Source organism: Thermobia domestica, chromosome 10 (assembly GCF_964235325.1).
Source record: "Thermobia domestica chromosome 10, izTheDome1.hap1.1, whole genome shotgun sequence".
NCBI classification, from domain to species: domain Eukaryota; kingdom Metazoa; phylum Arthropoda; class Insecta; order Zygentoma; family Lepismatidae; genus Thermobia; species Thermobia domestica.
The window spans coordinates 220,589,539-220,610,812 of NC_137463.1; the positions used below are offsets into that span (position 1 = coordinate 220,589,539).

At 36.1% G+C, this 21,274-nt stretch overlaps 1 protein-coding gene across 3 annotated transcripts in view; it reads right to left on the reverse strand.

Annotated features, from left to right (window-relative positions):
• Gdap2 (ganglioside induced differentiation associated protein 2) overlaps positions 1-21,274 on the reverse strand; it is a 250,942-nt gene that overhangs the window by 102,163 nt on the left and 127,505 nt on the right. The window contains exon 1 of one of the 3 annotated variants that reach the window (XM_081729123.1): positions 13,928-14,838. The exons of 1 other annotated variant lie outside the window; for it this stretch is intronic. In XM_081729123.1, coding sequence (XP_081585249.1) covers positions 13,928-13,950 — 23 coding nt within the window. In that variant the 5' untranslated portion in view covers positions 13,951-14,838. Of the gene's footprint in view, positions 1-13,170; positions 13,899-13,927; positions 14,839-21,274 lie in introns of those variants that run through there. One more of the 3 variants, XM_081729122.1, reaches the window with a different exon arrangement.

The window sequence follows — 21,274 nt, forward strand, 5'->3', positions numbered from 1 at the left end:
ACTTTTTCTTCGACTGGCAGTTTGAATTTAAGGAGCATGGTATCTAGGTATAACGTCCAGGCATGAGATAAGGTGGTTAGGCAACCAAAACGACACCTGTGATATGGTGGGTTGCATAACGTTGCATTTGATTGTAACAATGCAAAACGCTAGTTTGAAAATCAATCAAGACAGCTAGTCCCGGCCCAACTTCATGTATTTGACAATACTAACCGGCATGTAATTACAAGGTAATTGTTTCCACGTCTCAAATCAGTAAGCCTAGCTCCATATCAAGATTATTTAACCGAATTCGCCAAGCTGGTTACAGCCTATATACTTGTCATGACAAATCAAATACGATATACACGAATAGTATACTCAGTGCCGCGTGAGAAATATTCGTCATTTACGCATGTGCTTTTCAAGGTTGTAAAGCATGCAAGTCATCGATGATCTTTTGAAGGTCCTTTGCCCCTCAACAGCAACAGCTTTAGACGAGCGGCGAATCACATGCTAACCTAGTAACAGGAATCTCTTTAAGAGAGACAATTATTTACTTTTGTGATAGTCAACTCTTTCAAACCAATGACTTTGTATGTATACAAAAAAAAAAAAAAAAAGTACCACTTACAAATGATAGCCTCTCACCTCTATTCAGAAGATAATAGACAAATATCAGATTACTGCTGGTTGAATCCTTCTTGCTTTCACAACCCACATACCTTATCAGTTCCGATTCAAAGAGTAAAGAGTACTATAACAAAATCACACTATAAGAAACACTGACACACGAGGACGAAATAGTTGATTCTATAGAATCTTTCACGCAGAATTCCAATACCTTTACCTGTTTTATCAATCATCTACAGTTTTCTCTTGACACTCGCGTAATACCGAAAATATCATTAAAAAAAAAAAAAAAAAAAAAAACATTTAAGTTCAATACTGATGTATGGAAAACAATCAACCACCCTTAGTTTAGTAGTTAGTAAAAAAAACTAACATGTTTTTTCGGGGGTGGTGGTTTCTTTATTGAATTCAGGTTTAGATGTTTAAAAACAAATTATTTTAAACCATTGGTAAGATATATATATATATATATATATATATATATATATATATATATATATATATATATATATATATATATATATATATATATATATATATATATTATCGGAGAAATGTGATTTGTTTTCTTTATATTTCGCAAACTTTAGAGCACATACGCGACCGGAAGATATAAACCGATTTTATTTCTGTTTTTACTCCTTCTTAGTCTCCCCAGTTCGCAACTTTTCTGTAATAGGACTTGAAAAAAGAAAACTTTTTTTTTTCACTCACTCTACTGTATACTGTCGTGTCGTCTTACTATAGTCATAGTCAAAAACCTTGATAAGTTTTATCTTAATATGTGGTGTGGTTATCGTACAGCATACTTTTTTAGTTTACATTTTTTGTTTTTTCTTAAAAACTACGCATCAAGATTTTATGCCATATATAATTTTACTCAGCTGAATAAGATCTATCGATTGATATATACAGGGTGTTTCAAAACAACACCGACAACATTTAGGAGGTGATTCCTGACACCAAGATAAGACAAAAAGTATAGTCCAACATGGGTGCACAAACGCTTACTTTCGGAGTTATAGGCTGCCGAAAATATGAAAAAAAAATGAACTTTAAAGGTCCATAGCTCTAAAACTATGGCACTTACCGTAGTCGGGCCAAGACTTCATTCAGGAATTAATATGGGTGCTTCTAAAAATACATGTTTCAGAATCCTAAGGTACTCACGCAACAATTTTTATAGAGAGAGTTTGGCTACGGGCATATAATTTGAAGTACTCACCAACTACCTCTATAAAAATTGTTGCAGAAGTACTGCAGGATTCTGAAACATGGATTTTTGGATAGGACACATATTAGTTCCTGAGTGAAAGATTTGTACAAGCTCCACGAGGTTATTCGTAACATCAAAAGAAGACAAAAACTCCAAAAAGTCCTCTTGCATATTGTCAAATTCCATGTCGTATAAGAGTGACAGGAGTGCAAACTTGGAATCGAAAACTGAATTGTGACAAATGGAAACGAAACAGAAAGATGTGCATATGCAATTGTCACGATTCGATTTTTGATTCCAAGTTGGCATCCTTGTCACTCTTACACGACGTGGAATTCGACAATATGCAAGAGGACTGTTTCTCTTCTTCTGATGTAATGAATCATATCCCGGAGTTTGTGCATATATTTCAGGTTCACCCTGTATATCACCTTTGAACATTTTCTCTCTTAAACGTTAGTAATAATGTAAAACAAACACAAACACAAACACACACGCACTCTCTCTCTCTCTCTCTCTCTCTCTCTCTTACTTCTATTTAAGTGCACTTTGCTTCACATCATTTTGGGTTAACTAGGTAGACTGTTGGAAAATATTTTCGCTACGCAATTTTTAGAACCACCAACGCCTAGGCAAATCAAATGAAAGCATACCACGTGTATACTATGCAATGATTCAGAGGATGCATGAAAAAGAGAAAAATAAGCAATGCCTATGTAGGCGAGCAGGGATTCTTGCAAATTTGATCGCAACTTTTGGAACCTTTCCAAAACTTACACATCATGGCATGAGATAATTTCTCTGAAAATAATCATCAATGCTTAATGTTTCGGTTTCAAGGATACACATATTTTCATAGTTCCCAATGTTAGGTATATATGTATGAGATGAAATTTTTTGACTCCAAATTACGTTACGCATAATTAAGAGAATCTTATACAATGGTTATATGTCTGTCCTATGCGACAGGTATTAGATTAAAAATAGAAAGAAACAGCAAAAAATTGTCTGGTAACATAATGTCAGTATCCAAAGAATAAATTGCATCTCCTCTATTATCCTTCTAATTTTCATCACCATAGAGCAACAACGGTAAGAGATATTAAGAAACGGCTTTTTAATATAGTTTGAGTGTTGCAACAATAAACCCACCCCACTCTGACCTTATCCCTACTGAAACTGGACGTTGCTGAACCAACATTGATTTCAATAGAACCAAAATGGTAATATATATATATATATATATATATATATATATATATATATATATATATATATATATATATATATATATATATATATATATATAGCGAGATACGATCTTTCAGACATGAATTTAGCGTCCTAAAAGTATGTTCCATCTCTATTGGGGCCCATACACGTAAACACATGCCTGAAGAAACAGCCCGACTTGCGTGAAAAATGACAAAACCACAGGCAAGTTGATCGTGTATGGCTTCGTTCATTCATGTTGAAAGTTTTCAAAATCTTCTGAAAACATGCTTGATGTTTTTGCCGTTCTGTATGCATGTTTACCGTGTATAGGCTCGTTCATGCAAGGTAGCTGTTTTATATTTAGGTCCGCCAATCACGACAGCGGAAGAAATCACGTGACTCTCTCCTCCGTCGCATGCCAAGGTCGTGCAGTTGCAGAAAGAAAAAGCACGCGTTTCCTCGTCCTCCACATTTCTCAAACTACTTTCAGTAAGTTGGACAGCATGTTGGTACTGTGTGGGCAAAAAATTCTTTCAAGATGCATGATGAAAGATACTCTTATATACATGTTGGTCATGCAAGTGTGTGCGTCTATAGCGGCCCATACACGTAAACACATGCCTGAAGAAACAGCCCGACTTGTATGAAAAATGATAAAACCACAGGCAAGTTGATCGTGTATGGCCTCGTTCATTCATGTTGAAAGTTTCAAAATCTTCTGAAAACATGTTTGATGTTTTTGCCGTTCTGCATGCATGTTTACCGTGTATGGGCTCGTTCATGCAAGGTGGCTGTTTTATATTTAGGTCCGCCAATCACGACAGCGGAAGAAATCACGTGAGTCTCTCCTCCGTCGCATGCCAAGGTCGTGCAGTTGCAGAAAGAAAAAGCACGCGTTTCCTCGTCCTCCACATTTCTCAAACTACTTTCAGTATGTTGGACAGCACGTTGGTACGTGTGTGGTCAAAAAATTCTTTCAAGATGCATGATGAAAGAAACCTTTCATACATGTTGGTAATGCAAGTGCGTGCGTCTATGGCGCGCTTATTGGCGCGCTTTAGATATCTTCTAATCCCTATAACCGGATTTTGCACTTACATCTTTCTTGCTATATACAGAGAACTTCAAAACAACACCGACAACGGGGTAAACGTCCCCTGAACGGGACGTGTTATCATCTGCATGATCTTCAAATACACTCTCAATAATTAGTCAGGTTTCTAGCCTCAGCAAGCCATTATCGCACTTCACATCTCTCAACAACTGGTGTTTCATGGTTGAATGAATTTTCTCTTTTTCCTGAAATCAGCATTGCAACCTTCTGTCTTAAGATCAAAAAGTTTAACAGAATAAGGAGATATCACTAATAAATTTGATTTCGAGAGTATACTAAGTAATACGAAGTACATCGCACATAATCTTATTATTAACTTCCTAGTAATGATAAGAGACAAGACTTGAAACTTAAGGCTTTTATAAGATTCAGGAGTAGTAGTTAACTCTTGCGACTGACATCTTTCTAGACTATCTTCTCGAATGTGAATCAGTTTTATCAAAAACGACTCAGGTGATTCTGCTTATATTTCATAAATAAATATTTAAATCCAATAACCCAAGAATAATGTGTAAAACAAATTCTTATATAAAAATATGCAGTAAAGGTAATTTCCTGTTAGGGCTGTTTTTTTTTTTTTTTTTGGTGTGTGTGTGTGTGTGTGTGTGTGTGTGTGTGTGTCTCTAATACGGCATGCGATTTTATTGATACTTCCTTCAACTTGCAGAAATATAACTGTTTGGGATTGCAATACATCAAGTTTACGTGAGGTAAAAGGAGTAAATTTTACCCGATGTTGCACCTTTGAACATGCTCATGCAAAATAATTTTCCAGTGAAACCTACCGAATAAATTATTCGATTTTATTAAAATATGTGTACAGTTATCTTCTTTATCGCATTCAAACAATCCTCACTTTTTGCGATTGAAAATAGTAGGGTAAACGGGAACAAATACCCCAGACTTTGGGATTTCCATATTTTAAATAATATAATAAGAAAATAATTTTCTGTAAAGACGTTCGCCAAAATTGCTAGATTTTGTCATAATAAAGAGTATAGTTTGTTTATAGCTTAACAAACATCCCAATGCATGTAGTTAAAATAGATCAAGGCCCCCTTATTCTCCCGATATTCTGAAAGTTATTTCCGCGATAACTTTCGTGAAAAGTATTCGCTTTTGAACAACGAAGTATATATATTGCTTGCGATTTAAATTAGTGAAGAATGGGGATAATCCTAGGAAGGTCATTCCGCTGGTACTTGAAAGTCTCTTCAATGGTAACTTTCGTAAAGAAAAATAAAATAAAATAAAATAAATAAAAATAAAATAAAATAAAAAATGGAATATGTGCATTGTAGTATATTATTTCGGATGCCTCAAATTTGCCACAATTTCCTTGAGTTTAAAATTTTTAAGCCATCTTTCAAGTCTTTTTTTCCTTTTTCCGCAGCGCGGCTATATGAGACTTGGACGTACAGTTTAATGTCGAATCCGAACCACTATCATTCAATAATCTACCGGGAATCGGACCCGGGGCCTCGTCCACCTAAAGGTCGCGTGGTAGTCATAGACCAGCTGGGAGGGCTTTCCATCTATAGATGTAGCCAAAACTTTTCGTATGGGTATGCACAAAGGTAATTAATTCATATTCACCATCTTACTATAACGTTCTTAAGTGCTCATTTGGTGTACCTTTAAGTGGGTTTTGAAAACATAAAATGTTATTTTAAGGAATCACTCCCTCTCCTTTGGCCTAGGCGGCATAATGTGGGACGTTAAACTGAATGAATGATGACAAAGGGACCTATATTTCCCCTGCAATTTTTAACTTTTAAGTACGCCAATGTAGTGCTAATAATTTATACACTACCATTACACTGCCAGTCCTAAGCCTGGATAAAGTGTGAAGGGCAGTTGACATTGCGCCTCGAGGTTGTAGCCTACTAGTACAACCTACTAGTAGACAGCATATAATTTATCGTGACATTTTATAAATGTCAATATCGCATGTTATAAATTCATGTGGATATTCTAACCAGCAGTATTTTGCCTAGGATGTGCTAACACACTGAATAATCTCTTGAAGAAACATCCAAATTTAAGGCGCCAACACCTGGAAATCTCCCCCCCCTAAAAAAAAGACTGTTTTAAAATGTTAAATAATTACACTCGAATATTAATCTAGCAAACAGTAGGAAATATTTTTCATACTACTACTACTACTACTACTACTACTATTATTATTATTATTATTATTATTATTATTATTATTATTATTATTATTATTATTATTATTATTATTATTATTATTAGCATCGCCGATTTCCTTCTGAATCGGTCTTATTGTTTTTAGTTTAATGTTCCATGATTATGCTTTGAGGCAGTGGTATAGAGAGGGAGGCTCACCCAGCTCGATCCCCCCCTCCCCGTTAGTGCCGTAATATCGAATATGATTTTGTATTATTATTTGTGATTCCGATGTTTTGACTTTTTAAAAAATATAATTTATCATCACAAAATGTATTTTAAAGTCATGTTCAAAAGAATAACTTCTTCATTATTGATTGATTTTAAACTCAAGGAAATTGTGGCAAATTTGAGGCATCCGAAATAATATACTACAATGCACATATTCCATTTTTTATTTTATTTTATTTTTATTTTTTTTTATTTTATTTTATTTTTATTTTATTTTATTTTATTTTATTTTATTTTATTTTTCTTTACGAAAGTTACCATTGAAGAGACTTTCAAGTACCAGCGGAATGACCTTCCTAGGATTATCCCCATTCTTCACTAATTTAAATCGCAAGCAATATATATACTACGTTGTTCAAAAGCGAATACTTTTCACGAAAGTTATTGCGGAAATAACTTTCAGAATATCGGGAGAATAAGGGGGCCTTGATCTATTTTAACTACATGCATTGGGATGTTTGTTAAGCTATAAACAAACTATACTCTTTATTATGACAAAATCTAGCAATTTTGGCGAACGTCTTTACAGAAAATTATTTTCTTATTATATTATTTAAAATATGGAAATCCCAAAGTCTGGGGTATTTGTTCCCGTTTACCCTACTATTTTCAATCGCAAAAAGTGAGGATTGTTTGAATGCGATAAAGAAGATAACTGTACACATATTTTAATAAAATCGAATAATTTATTCGGTAGGTTTCACTGGAAAATTATTTTGCATGAGCATGTTCAAAGGTGCAACATCGGGTAAAATTTACTCCTTTCACCTCACGTAAACTTGATGTATTGCAATCCCAAACAGTTATATTTCTGCAAGTTGAAGGAAGTATCAATAAAATCGCATGCCGTATTAGAGACACACACACACACACACACACACACACACACCAAAAAAAAAAAAAAAAAAAACAGCCCTAACAGGAAATTATCTTTACTGCATATTTTTATATAAGAATTTGTTTTACACATTATTCTTGGGTTATTGGATTTAAATATTTATTTATGAAATATAAGCAGAATCACCTGAGTCGTTTTTGATAAAACTGATTCACATTCGAGAAGATAGTCTAGAAAGATGTCAGTCGCAAGAGTTAACTACTACTCCTGAATCTTATAAAAGCCTTAAGTTTCAAGTCTTGTCTCTTATCATTACTAGGAAGTTAATAATAAGATTATGTGCGATGTACTTCGTATTACTTAGTATACTCTCGAAATCAAATTTATTAGTGATATCTCCTTATTCTGTTAAACTTTTTGATCTTAAGACAGAAGGTTGCAATGCTGAATTCAGGAAAAAGAGAAAATTCATTCAACCATGAAACACCAGTTGTTGAGAGATGTGAAGTACGATAATGGCTTGCTGAGACTAGAAACCTGACTAAATATTGAGAGTGTATTTGAAGATCATGCAGATGATAACACGTCCCGTTCAGGGGACGTTTACCCCCGACAACGTTTGGGAGGTGATTTCTGATACCGAAATAAGACAGAAAGTATAGAAGAACCTGAGTGCACGAATGCTTCCTTTCTGAGTTTAAGCTGCCGAAAACATGAACTCTAAAGCTCCACAGCTTCAAAACTATGAGACCTACCGTAGTCGGGTCAAGACTTTACTTAGGAACTAGTTTGTGCTCTATCCAAGGATCCATGTTTCAGAATCCTGCGGTACTTCCGCAACAATTTTTATAGAGGTAGTTGGTGAATACCTCAAATTATATGCCTACAGCCAAATTGCCTCTATAAAAAATGTTGCGTGAGTACCTTAGGATTCTGAAACATGTATTTTTGAATAGCGCACATGTTAGTTTCTGAGTGAAGCCTTAACCCAACTACGGTAGGTTCCATAGTTTTGGAGCTATGGACCTTTCACTTTTTGACTTGTCTTGGTGTCCGGAATCACCTCCAAAACTTTCTCGGTGTTTTGAAACACCCTGCGTAAACCAAATATACCACCTTGAACTATGAGAATTTACGCTGAGAAAATTAATTACCTTGGACAGTTTCTGTTCCCCTAGGTTCACGAAATTCTGCCGAAATTAAGTACCTGGGGTAGGATGATAAGACTGGAAAATCGGATTACTCACGAAACGAGACGGAATTTTCATAACGAAATCTGAGACCGAGTAATACAACCCGTATGACAAGAATTTGAATAGGAACAAATATACTTTCAGAGACAAGACGTTCAATATTCGAACAATTGTTCGAATAATTATTTGAGTAAAGAATTTTGATGAAATAGTCGGAGAATCCATTATTCGAACATTCGAGTATGTAACAAATTACTCAGATTTAACAACACAAGTTTTAACTTCACCTATAAAAAATAACCTATAAAAATATTATAAAATTAGGAATATTAACTCTTTAGAGATAAACGTCGCATATAAACACAAAGCTGATCATTCTCTTGAAGGTGGATGTGGTTTATAAACCTCATTTGCGTTTAATTTGTCAAATAAATAATTCAATACCCAAGTATAGGTTTGGATGGATTTTAGGGCGTTCATTTTTTGTTTCTAAAAGAATACTGGTAGCTGTCCCTAAACCTTTAGAGACTATGTGGTTAAAAAACACAAGAGCCAATCATTCTGTTAAAGACGGCCGTAGTATATAAACACAATATCTGAACGGAGAGAACAGGTGTGGTTCATAAGCCTTATCTGCTTTTAATTTGTCAAATAAGTGATTCAATATCCAAGGAAGGACCTGGTTGGATTTTAGAGCGTCTACATTTTGCTTTTAAAGGAAGACTGGTAGCACTCTCTAAACACTTTAGAAAATAGTATGTGGATTATAAACATCCGTTAAAGGTAGGCGTGGTATATAGACAGCATCTGATCGGAGAGGACGGGTGTGGTTTATAAGCCTCACTTGCGTTTAATTTACCAAGAAAGTGATTCAACAGCAATCATAGGCTTGGAAGACTTTTAGGGCTCAATTTATTCGGCGTCTTGCAAGGAAGACTGATTGCTGTCAATAAAAGCTTAAGGTATGTAGGGAATATACAAAAATTCTAAAACGATATGAAGCTGGAAGATTGCCCCCCCCCCACACACACACTTGATGAAATTATGCGTGTGCTACTGCCTTTTAGAGACAAGACAGCCTCAACTCTTAACTTGTAGACTTACTAACTGAGAACAAAAAATTTGGGCAATCATACTTTCATTTGTATAAGTTACATGCGACAGTTAATATGCCTCTGACACAACGTACTGAAGTAGAACGTTCATCTCTGGTGCGTGGGGTCCCTGGTTCGAATCCAGCTCGCGCGAAGTGGACTTTGCCGTGGACAAGCACCGTGTGCGTGAGTTTTCTCGGAGTTCTCCCGTTTCTTCCTACTTTATTCATTCGATCATTGCATTCACTTCTCATCATCACCGTGTTCTTTAGCCTAGCCAGCGTAATCGTCGGACGTAAAACTTAAAAGATTTCATTTCACTTTTACAACGCACTGAATTCTTAATGCCACGGAGCCGCATTTTTACGCACTCGTAAAAGAAATGTACACATTATTGTATTTACAGGCATGTAATAAGATTAAATGAACAGATGAAGATTGTTTATGAGAATTTTCAATTATTTACTAGATCCCAACTCGTTACTCACACACAATTACACAGCGACCTGGCGAAATAAATAAACAGATAAAACGATATCATTACAACATGAATCGAAAATTACAGCTGAAACTTTACGTCTATTCAGATACAGATCTATGTCTGTGGGTGTTTATGATCGAAAGAGTAAACATTCATATACTCATAATTGACACGATAATTTTAGAGCGTTCGTGTCATACAAGATCAATATATCCACTTAAATAAAATACGATTCTACAATTCAGACAGGAAAAAAATACGCTAATAACGATATAAAGTCTTACTGGGTACAACACGAGAGTTTAATTTAAAAATCAACAAAGTCAACAAACTTTGCGTGTCTCCAATCTCAAATATTTGAAATAAGGATTAATTGTACCTCGGGAGCACAATACTAGAACTAGAAATGAGAACATATCAGTATCATCTGCAATATTTCTTGCTGACGATGAATGATAACGATTTTTTTGGGGGGGGGGGAAGGAGGAATTATGTTAACTGATTTTTGACGATATTTCTATTATTTATTTTTGAATAAGCCCAAGCGTTTTTGGACAACTTTCAATGACTTAAAGTAAATTAGATTACTGAACTTAGGCGAAGCTCTTAATTTTATTTATTTATTTATTTACAAGAAGAATATTCGTTCTTCGCACGGGGAGAATACGTTTCATTTTAGCCACAAAGGGGGGGGTGAATTTCGATGTAAACTGCATCTAGAGCGTCACTGTTTGTCTCAGAGACCCCAAAAACTGTGAATTCACACTAATATCGGTCACTTTCGATCATTTTTATATATTTGTCCCTTCCCCAAGTTGCGGGGCTTAATTTGGATTTAAAACGCTTGGATTCTAATGAGGAATTGTTGACATTAAATTAAGCGAGTCTATAAAACTTATGTAGAATAAATTGGTGCCGCTGAGCTCAAACAATGATTGTTTTCTTAAATCTTTTTTGTATCGTTCGTGTTCAAAACAACATTATTTCTCAGTATGGAAAGACGAATAAACAAGAAATTATAATTGAAATGTTCAAGGCATTGTGCTCTAAGAAATGTGTCACCAAAATACTCGAGTTCGAATCATGGATATCATTAATCTATAAAATTCTCTGGTACGTAATGTCATAGAGCTGAGCGGTGATATTTCGGTTATTTCACGGTCACTGGGTCTGTCTGGGTCACTGATTAATTTAATTTACTTATTTTTTCATACAGGTATTTATGAACATTACCAGCATCTCTTAAGACCGTCACGTGTGAGAGACGATGCCTCTTGGCAAGCACACTATCCAGGGAAAGGAGAAGAAGGAAAGCGGTCTAGGACCTGTCTCTTAACTGCCATCCCGGCATCCGTCAGGTATGAATGAAAAAAAAAAGGAAAAATTTTACTCAGAATAGCTGGCCTGAAAAAAAGCTGTTACACGATTTCGACCGAATGTTCCTACCGGATTGGATATGAAATGGGTCAGTGGGTCGTGTGTCAACAGGACAAGACCCACTGTGACCCACCACCCACCGTGACCCACTCTGACCCACTGATCCACTCTGCTCATGCATTGTCGACAGTATCTTCTGAACGCTGGAAAATTTTTCTACGTCTTCCTTTCAAGGCCTCCGTTTTTCTTCCTTTTTCATTTGATCTATTTAATTACCTGAGATGAGTAAGTGAAAAAAAGAACTTCAGACACTTTTCGATATTGATATTTGTAATTGTAATAATAGCAACAGAACTTAACTATCTAGCTTTCGAGATACAGTTGAATTTTATTTATTTTCCGCCCCTTTTACGTTGGCCTACTCTACTTTAATTTCAGACTTTCAAATTCCATCCTATTTTCCACTGAAAAGTATCTGTAATTGAACAAAGAAATAATTATATATGATATTTAAATTGACATTAACCGTAATATGTCCCATGACAAACACGTTATCATTTAATATCGTAAAAGTCAGTCCACCGGTATTGTAACAGAACGGTGCTTGAGCGATTGACCATAGAAATTGAATCTCCGATTAGTGATAATTTCATAAACTTGTTTTATTACAAGTGTAAACTCTTTAGTCAGTAGAGAGAAGAGTGTGGATCATGTGTCAGACTTGATTGATCAGGGGTGCCCACAAGGGGGGGCTATGACGCAAACTGCGTCATTGAAATATTTGGGGGGGGTTAAAATCTATATAAATATGTTGGATGAGGGGGGTAAAATTAATCGAAAAGAAGATTTTTTCATGGAAGAACACATACGGATAGACAATTGGGGGGGGGGGGTGCGTCATAGACATAAGGGGGGGTGGGCACCACTGGATTGATGATGGATTTTGGTGGGTCACAATGGCTCACAGTGGATGATGTGTCATAGTGGGTCGTGGGTCAGAATGGATCACAGTGGGTCCATTGACCCATGCCATCTCTGCACCGGGCATTAAACCCGAGACCGGTTACACTAAAGTCGAGTGTGTCATCGACTTCGATACCCACCAAGCGTCGTCGAGTCTGACTTGGATGACGGACAAAAGTCGTAACCCCGGACCCATGTTACCACCGAAACGTAACAACAACCACTTTTCTTTATAAGTAATAATTTTCTAGTACTTGTTGAGCAGAAAAATAAAATAGCAAAACCATGGAAGAAAGTAAGATTTGTTGTTGCATTACTCCAAGCCATAAGAACTTCGGGTTGTTTATTTTTATTTATTTATTTATTTATTTTTTTTTTTTTGACATTCAGGAAATCCTCGAATGTTTTTAGATATAACCCTACATCATTACAAATTTGAATCAACGATAATAATTTTCTTTATTACGGGCAAATAAATAAAAAATGGTGATGATTATGTTATGCTTACCTTCATTCACATTTTAATAATTAAAAAAAAACGACAGAAAGTTTATCTAGTTGTTTTTAAATCAGCTCAAGCAATAGCACATATTATTATGTTTCACTACTTACTGGCTAAGTTTAACATATTAAGAAAAGAACTTACTTGTACGAATCCCACTTTGCATAAAGTTCGTTACTTGTCTGAAACCACATGTAAGAATGGCGTCTAAATGCAGCTAATTTCTTTGTCGCTTTCTGTTTTGAAAAACTGTTTCCTTTGATCATTGCATAAAGGAAAGAAATGATACAAGCACACGTCAACTAAAAACTAGTTTCTTTCCACAGTTATGAATTGTTATTAAGTAGCTTCACTTAACTCCACAGCAAACAAATCCATAATGTAATTTCGAGACATTGTAATACGTACACTGTTCATGATTCTTGCACTGTACATCCATAGTTTCACACTGTCGAAAATAGGGCATCTTGAATGAGCTAGAAGAGATCTATTTTTGCACCGCCTTTGCTCTTCACTGTCACGAATATATCTGATTAAATTCAGAAATTCTATCGGTTATCAATCCAGAAGGGCCATCACAATTCACCAATACTTCCGTTTGACTCACGCGAATATAATGATATTGATAAATTCAGTCTGTTTCTGGAATATCGTGCACAATACGGTTTATGTTCCAAAAAGCATCTTCTACTTCCTATACACACACACACACACAACCACACACCATGTCTCACAAAAAAAGAAAAAAAAAGTCTCGAGGTGACTATTCCAAAAAGCGGAAACTAATTATCATATTCCAATCGATACACGTTTGACGTATCTAAAATATCAAAAACTATACACAATTACTGACCATATACTTTTGAAGCATCAATTCTCTGAAGACAAAATTCATACTTACTTTTGATTATTGCTGTGAAACATGTAATACGTGATCAGTTCGCTCTGACCCGATATTACTACACTCAAACACGCACTTTTTTTTTCTGCAGATGAATATCTCAGAGAACAATGAATGCCAGTCGGTACTTTGGCAATAACCTCAAAAGAAATTAACTGTTGATAAATTCCAATTATTAATCTATTCACTGTATTCACCTCTTTGCGTTAGTTTGTAACCACTCAACAGATAATATTAGTTAATGAACACTTCACAACCTCGAATCTGACCCAAATTCACATCACAATTTCTCACTGAAAATAATAAAACATTTGTTACTATCGATATGACTCAAATCTATACTTCTTTGCATTGTTGTTGATATCTCTTGACAACTGGTTCTTATTGAATGAAACCACTTTCAAAAACTGGTTAAATGTAACAACACTTCCCACGAAATAGGTATTTGTGATCAGAGAAATAAAACTTCAACTCGTTCTCCAGCTAGACAGTTTTTATTGCTTTCTTAATCGGATTGGTTCACCCCCTGACCTGCAATTTCTTGTTCTGTTCCACGTTCAGCAGCTACCATTCGTATGTTATGCTAAAATGAAGAAAGAAAGCAAGCACATAAAACGAAACGTTGAGAAATATGGAAGCCACGTGAATTTTCACAGTTGCAGAAGTTAATTTTGTTACTGTACACATCTGATGCATCTACACAAGAATCTATCATATTCTCCAGTCTGATTTCATCGTTCGTTACTATTGATCCACAATGTTCAGCCACGGAAACACTGTCTACTTTCACTCTATTACTTTATTTAAAAGGAAAACTCGCCTTTACCATATGAGAATGATATCACAAAAGATAAGAAGGTTCAGTGAGTTTAGAACTCTGATGAGTCAGGAGGTAACTATTACTTATCACTTTGTACACTACCACCTAGGAAAAGTCTGGATTTTCTTTTAGTAAAAGCAGTACGACAAATTGACCATTGCAGTAAAGATTAGGAAGTTGATATTTCAAACACTTCCTCATCCACAATCACATTTGAAAAAAAAAAAAAAAAAAAATCCAATCTGTTGTCATGTATTAATTTCATACTTGGTTATGCTAACATACTTCAGTTTATAACCTCACAACAAAAGCAAGCACTGTAGTACATAATTAATAGCTTTACTCAGTGTACACAGAACTTTAGCACATTCAACAACAAACAAATCGAAAAATTCAAACTGTGATGCATTTTCTGCGTCAGAAATATATGAGCAATTCTCAGCGATTAAAACAATATAGAACACGACATGCTGACTTTCCACGATTTCAGAAAATGTGAAGAATATGATCTGTCATGCGTGATACTTCTCCGTCACTCTGTTGCATTATCAGTTTTCTGATATCAGAGCACGTAGGTTTTATCAGTTTCAAATATAGTTCACACTGTACGAGACGTAACTAGAAGATACAATGTTTCACTTCATTTACTTTTAAGTTTTCGATATTGTGCTATACAAATGTTTAGTATCTTCACCCAAGGAGGCCATTTCCCCAAAGGCTTGAGCACATCTCCCCAAATTAATAATTCTCCCCCAAGTTTACCATTTCTTCCCCAATATTTGTCTTTCTCTAGTTTGACTGTACCATTTTCAGTGCAAAATTGTCCCCTCAAATAATACATCTGCGCTTTAAAACACGCCTGTGTACACCCCTGACTTCACTTGAATTTTTTTCTCCGTCAAAAATGATTTCTTAATAATAGGGTTGCCCAGAAGAGAAGACGAGACGAGACGGCCTCAATCCTTGTCTCGTAAATTACTACTAAGTGTGCTGTGCTTCCTCATAGCTAAGACACGTGGTTTCTGCGTGCATGGTGCAGGGTTCGATTTCTGGTGAGGGCACTGGCATCGCACACAAATTCAAACACTACGCTGGACTTCATTTTAAACAATAGATTCTGTCCCAACAGGATAACTTCAAATGCTAAAAAGTTACGTTGAATTTCAATTATTAACATGAATTAAAGATGTTCCCCCTTTTCAGGTTTTTTTCAAGATATTGCAGAAACGAAAAAATATAATAACTTTTCTGCGTAATTTTCTAGAAAATACGAAATAGTTCTCAATGAACTAGATACTGCTTTGCAGATAGTCTTTTCTTGCTCAGTCCTCACCTAAACATACGAAATCATCATGAAGGAGTCTGGTTTCGCAAAACCTCCTCCTTTATATATTGGGACCTCGATAATTCGAAGTGCAAGGGAAATAAAAATTCGTGTTATCGAGTAATGAAGGTTCGACTTATCAAGATGGCCTCAACAAAAAATTCGAGATACCGAAGTTCCGCGCTCCTTATGAAAAGTGACTATATAACCTACTCGACCTCTGTAACTCGAAGTTGTGAAAGTTCCTTAAATTAAATACGATAACGAATAATAATAAAATGCTAGGCATATGAGTGAAACACAATTAATGTACCCATTAGCAACAATGACAATTATGTAAAAGCACAGAGCTATAGCTTCGAGTTATAGAGGTCACATCAAGAGAAATTCGACTTATAGAGGTAAACTTTGACTTGTAGCGGTTCAGAGATACGAAAGTTCGAGTTACCGGGGTTTTCATATGTGATTATGAAACCCCTAAAAATTCGACTTATCGAGGTTGTAATTTTTAAACATTCGACTTACAGAGGTTAACATTGAGTGTTATGGACAGCCCAAGGGAATGTGAAAAAATTCGGGTTATCAAGGAGTTCGAGTTATCGTAGTTCAACTGTATTTACTGTCTGTCCGGGAGACATAAAATCTCAAGAACTACTTCAATTTCGGCGAAGATACAGAGATTTAAAAGTTAGGAATCGAAAAAATGAAATGAAATCTTTGAGTTTTACGTCCCACGAATATGCTGGTTAGGCTAAAGGAGACGGAGAAGATGAGAAATGAATGAAATGAAGAAAGTGGGAGGAAACGGGAAAACCCCGAGAAAACCCACGAACACGGTGTTTGTCCACCACAAAGTCCACACGACGCGATCTGGGATCGAACCAAGGACCCCAAGCACCGGAGGTGAACGCTCTACCACTGAGCCACCGCGCCCCCAAGTTAGGATTCGCGTTTGATGATGGAGGTGATCCATTAAGTTGATAATGAAAAATCGGTTCCTCAGGTATTCCTATGAGGACAATTATGGATATCTATATAAAATATGGAAATAATTATGGTTTACTGGAGAGCAAGCCAAACTCCTTCACGTTGTGTACACTGTGACACTGCTACTTGTTTATTTGACGACGTATTTTTGGGAATGACCATCGTATGGACAATACAAACTACGAAGGCTGTCCAGAAAGTACCAGACGTTTTGGGTTATCGCGGCAGTGGACGGGGCTAGAGTTGCCATATTGGTGTCAGAACGTTGTCACACTCAGTACGCATCCATCTGTGGCAGCGTGAGGAATGTAACGCTCTTTCTGAGACGTGTTACAATGTGCGCTGCAATAGAAAATCACGCCTCTTGTGAGGTGCGTTCTGTGATCAAGTTTTCGTTGGCGAAAAAAGCCAATTGAAATCCATCGCCAACTATGTGAAGGTACGGACAAGAAATAATCCGTCCACGTTTTTCACGACAACATATGTCCACACACGGTCGAAAACGTATCCGAAAGCACTTGGTTTGTTTTGGATGGGAGGTGTTCGATCACCCACCATACAGCCCGGATTTGACGCCGAGCGACCGCCACCTCTTCCTAGCGATGAAGACATGGCTCGCTACACAACGCTTTGATACTGACGCCGAACTGCATGCCGGTGTAAGCCAGTAGTTAAAATTGCAGCCGGCAGATTTCTGCCGCGAAGGTATTGAAAAATTTGTGTCACGGTATCGTAAGTTCCTTAATTTGCATGGCGATTATGTGGAAAAATAGCTTAACAGTGTACCTTTCAACTATATATATAATACAACTTGGTTTGTTCATTCTGTTTTTCATTTCAAAACGTGTTACTTTCTGAACAGCCCTCGTACTTCAATAAACAGTGTTTTTTCTAAATATTAAGCACAGTATTTTTAGCCTATGGTTTGTTTGATTAAGTATATATATATATATCGGAGCCATGATTGAAGAGGTACGTAAGTAGAATAATAACTTTACATTTACTGTAAGAAGCCATTTTACACGTATTTTTTAAACATTTTACGTTGTCAAGTGTACATAACGGAAACACTGAAAACGAAAAACCTCCTTGACCGACTTTCTGAAAATAGATATTTATTTTTTTTTTTTAACTGACTGATATTGGATAACAAATTGTTTCATGCGTCGTGACGATAAGAGCAATGCAGTGAAGACATTTTCAGAGAAAGTGGAAGGCTTAAAATGAACAAACAGAAGTGTTCATATTTAATCTTTTATTTAGCCCATGACAAACCTCAAACTGTTTGATGCGCTGCTGCAGAAGACAGAAACAGACTATTCACAGCATATCACTTTGAATGGTAGTGCTAATTTATGTAAATGATATCTGCCTGCAAAATTTAGCATATAAGAAACTCGTTAATTAGTTTTCTTAACATAATTACTTGATAATTTAATATTTATATTTCATATGAATAATTCACATTATGCATTGTTATATTTTTATTACATTTTAAAATCAAGATAGATTTAAAAGCACAAAAACTTTCATGGCCTATGGTCTTCCGCCAATCTGTCGTTTTGATGCAAGAACTATCAATTGTATGTATAGTAGAATTACAAACTAAACCAACTTTTCTTATCAGAAGTAAGAACTTCCATCTTTAATACTGTCCATCAATTATAAATAAGCCTGCCATACGTCCCGTCAAAAACGGAAGAGTCCCGGTTTTGGACCTGAGTGTCCCGCGTTCTCGTAAATTTAGTCGGGACGGGCAAATGTCCCGTATTTTAATCCCGTCCCATTTCTGCTATCAATATCAGCTTATCGAAAAATTAAAAATAAAAAAAAAATCTGACATTGGCTGGAAATCCTGTAATTAGTGAATAAACAAAAGCTGTAACATGCAACAACTTCGAGCAACTCATCACACCACGCTCTCCAATTTGATAGCAAGAAAGTCAATCGACTCGCAGCACAGAGTTGCAGTTGTCCGTTAGCAGTTAAGGCGATCTGCAATCTATAATAAAGTGCACGAGCTGAGTTGTCGTTAATAAGGACATGAAATGTTCCAATTTTGTATCAACAACAATTGCAAAACTGAAGTTTACGTTTTCCTGTAGTTTGAAGTAGTAGTACACGTTTCTGAAAGCAACAAAGTTGAACTATGAAGCTGACTGCAAAATTTGCAATGCTAATTTTTCCACTGCACCTTGTGGAAACTCGGGCACTCTCCAACACCAAAAAGCAAAGAAGCATAAGATGGCTTCGAGTACCTCTACATCTACAAGCACAGAGAACGTGAGTGATTTTTTTTCTCCAGCAAGACATTACATAAGTTAACAAGAATTATAAATAATCTTTTTGAGATGCTAGGGGTAGAGAATTGTGTTTTGGTCTAGGGCTTAGAAATACGGCCCTGACAATTACACACGGCGCAAGAAGAAAAATCAGCTAAGTTCTCATCAGATTAAACTGAAAACTGTAATTTTGGCAAAGAGATCCATGTAACTGGTAAACAAGCGAAGATTGAAAACTGGATTGTATCATTGATTTAAATAAAACAAGATTATTTGATATTGTTTTCCCATAAAATATTCTCATAATACGTCAACTTGAGGTTTTACAGCGAACCTTTACCAATTGGATTGCAAATATTTTCACTCCGTACAATTATTTGCAGTTAAGAGAGAAAAGTAGCTGCAGCTGAGGGAACTTGCGGCTATTATACTTTGTTCATAACCAGAGCTACAGTTCATTGGAGGAGGAGATCGAAGGTGTCCCGTATTCTCATGGAAAATATATGTGGCAGGCTTAATTGTAAAGGGTGTCCTATAAAGAACAACTTTTGAAATGCCCGCCATTTCTGTTGTAATAAGTTGGCAGCACTGAACGTTACACGATTTTCATCTGTTGCCTTTGTGATTAGTAGTTACAGAACGCCGAATAACACATCGTCGTCTCTGTTTTCTGTACGGGTAGAAATGGAGAGGAGTAGCTCGGGAGAGTAATGCTCCCGGAAGTAGAAACGAGAAACACAGTTCTGATTGGTTGGTGTTATCCACTTCTTGCCACGTTGCATTAAAATAGCAGAAATCAAACGCTTGCTGCTGTCGGCTTTCGTGGCCGAGTGCTATATGCTAGTAATAAAAGTCTGTTTTGGCACGAGTTCAAACCCTGCCCAAGGCAAGTTTTTTTATATTTTTATAACACTTATTAAATTAAAATATGAAAATAATACTTTAAAAAGTGATTTATTTACTTTTGTGCAGATAAGCAGTTATAGTACTCATGCCCTTGTACTCCATGATATAAGGCTTGTTTTTTTTTTTTCCCTTGCACTTCATGATACAAATTTTGTGACCTACTTAAAACAACTGGCTAGGATAGCGCGTAAAACAGCTGGCTAGAGTAGCGCGCGGAAAAAACGTACTTCCGGGAGTATTATTCTCCCGAGCGGGTCGTGAATTGAGGGCTTCACGATGGAACAGCGTGTTGTTATAGTGAATGTGGTGAATGTTCTGCAGAGACTGTTCGCAAACTCCGTGAAATGTTTGGTCAACGTAATCACAGTCGACATATTCGGCGTTCCCTGACTACTAACCACAAAGACAATAGACGAAAATCGTTCAGTGCTGCCAACTTACTAGAACAGAAATGGCATGCGTATCAAAAGTTTCATTCTTTATGGGACGAAATTTATATATAGTGGAATTGCAAACTAAACCAATTTATGAGTTGAATAATCTTGCTGATACAAAGTTATTCATTTTCCATTTATCATCAGAAGAAACATGAGAGACTAACCTTTAATTCCCTTGAATTCTATTTATAAATACAGTCCTCAGTGCGTCACGCATTCCTAATAGTAAACAGTAAGGCTAACGCGTGTTGTTACCTGAGCTGTCTTTCTGCCTGACACCAACAGATGTCGTAGTGCGCAGCCAATTTGCAGATTTATAACTATTATGATTATTTAACTGCAACGATGGTAGCGTGCAGTCAATTTGCAGATTTATAACGGTTGTGATGATTTAATTGGAATGGTGAAGCGTGCAATAAATTTTCAGATTTATAACTATTGTGACGATTTTATTGCAATGGTGGTAGCGTGCAGTCAATTTGCAGATTTACAACTATTGTGACGATTTAATTGCAATGATGATAACGTGCAGTCAATTTACAGATTTATAACTATTGTGACAATTTAATTGCAATGGTGGAAGCGCGCAGT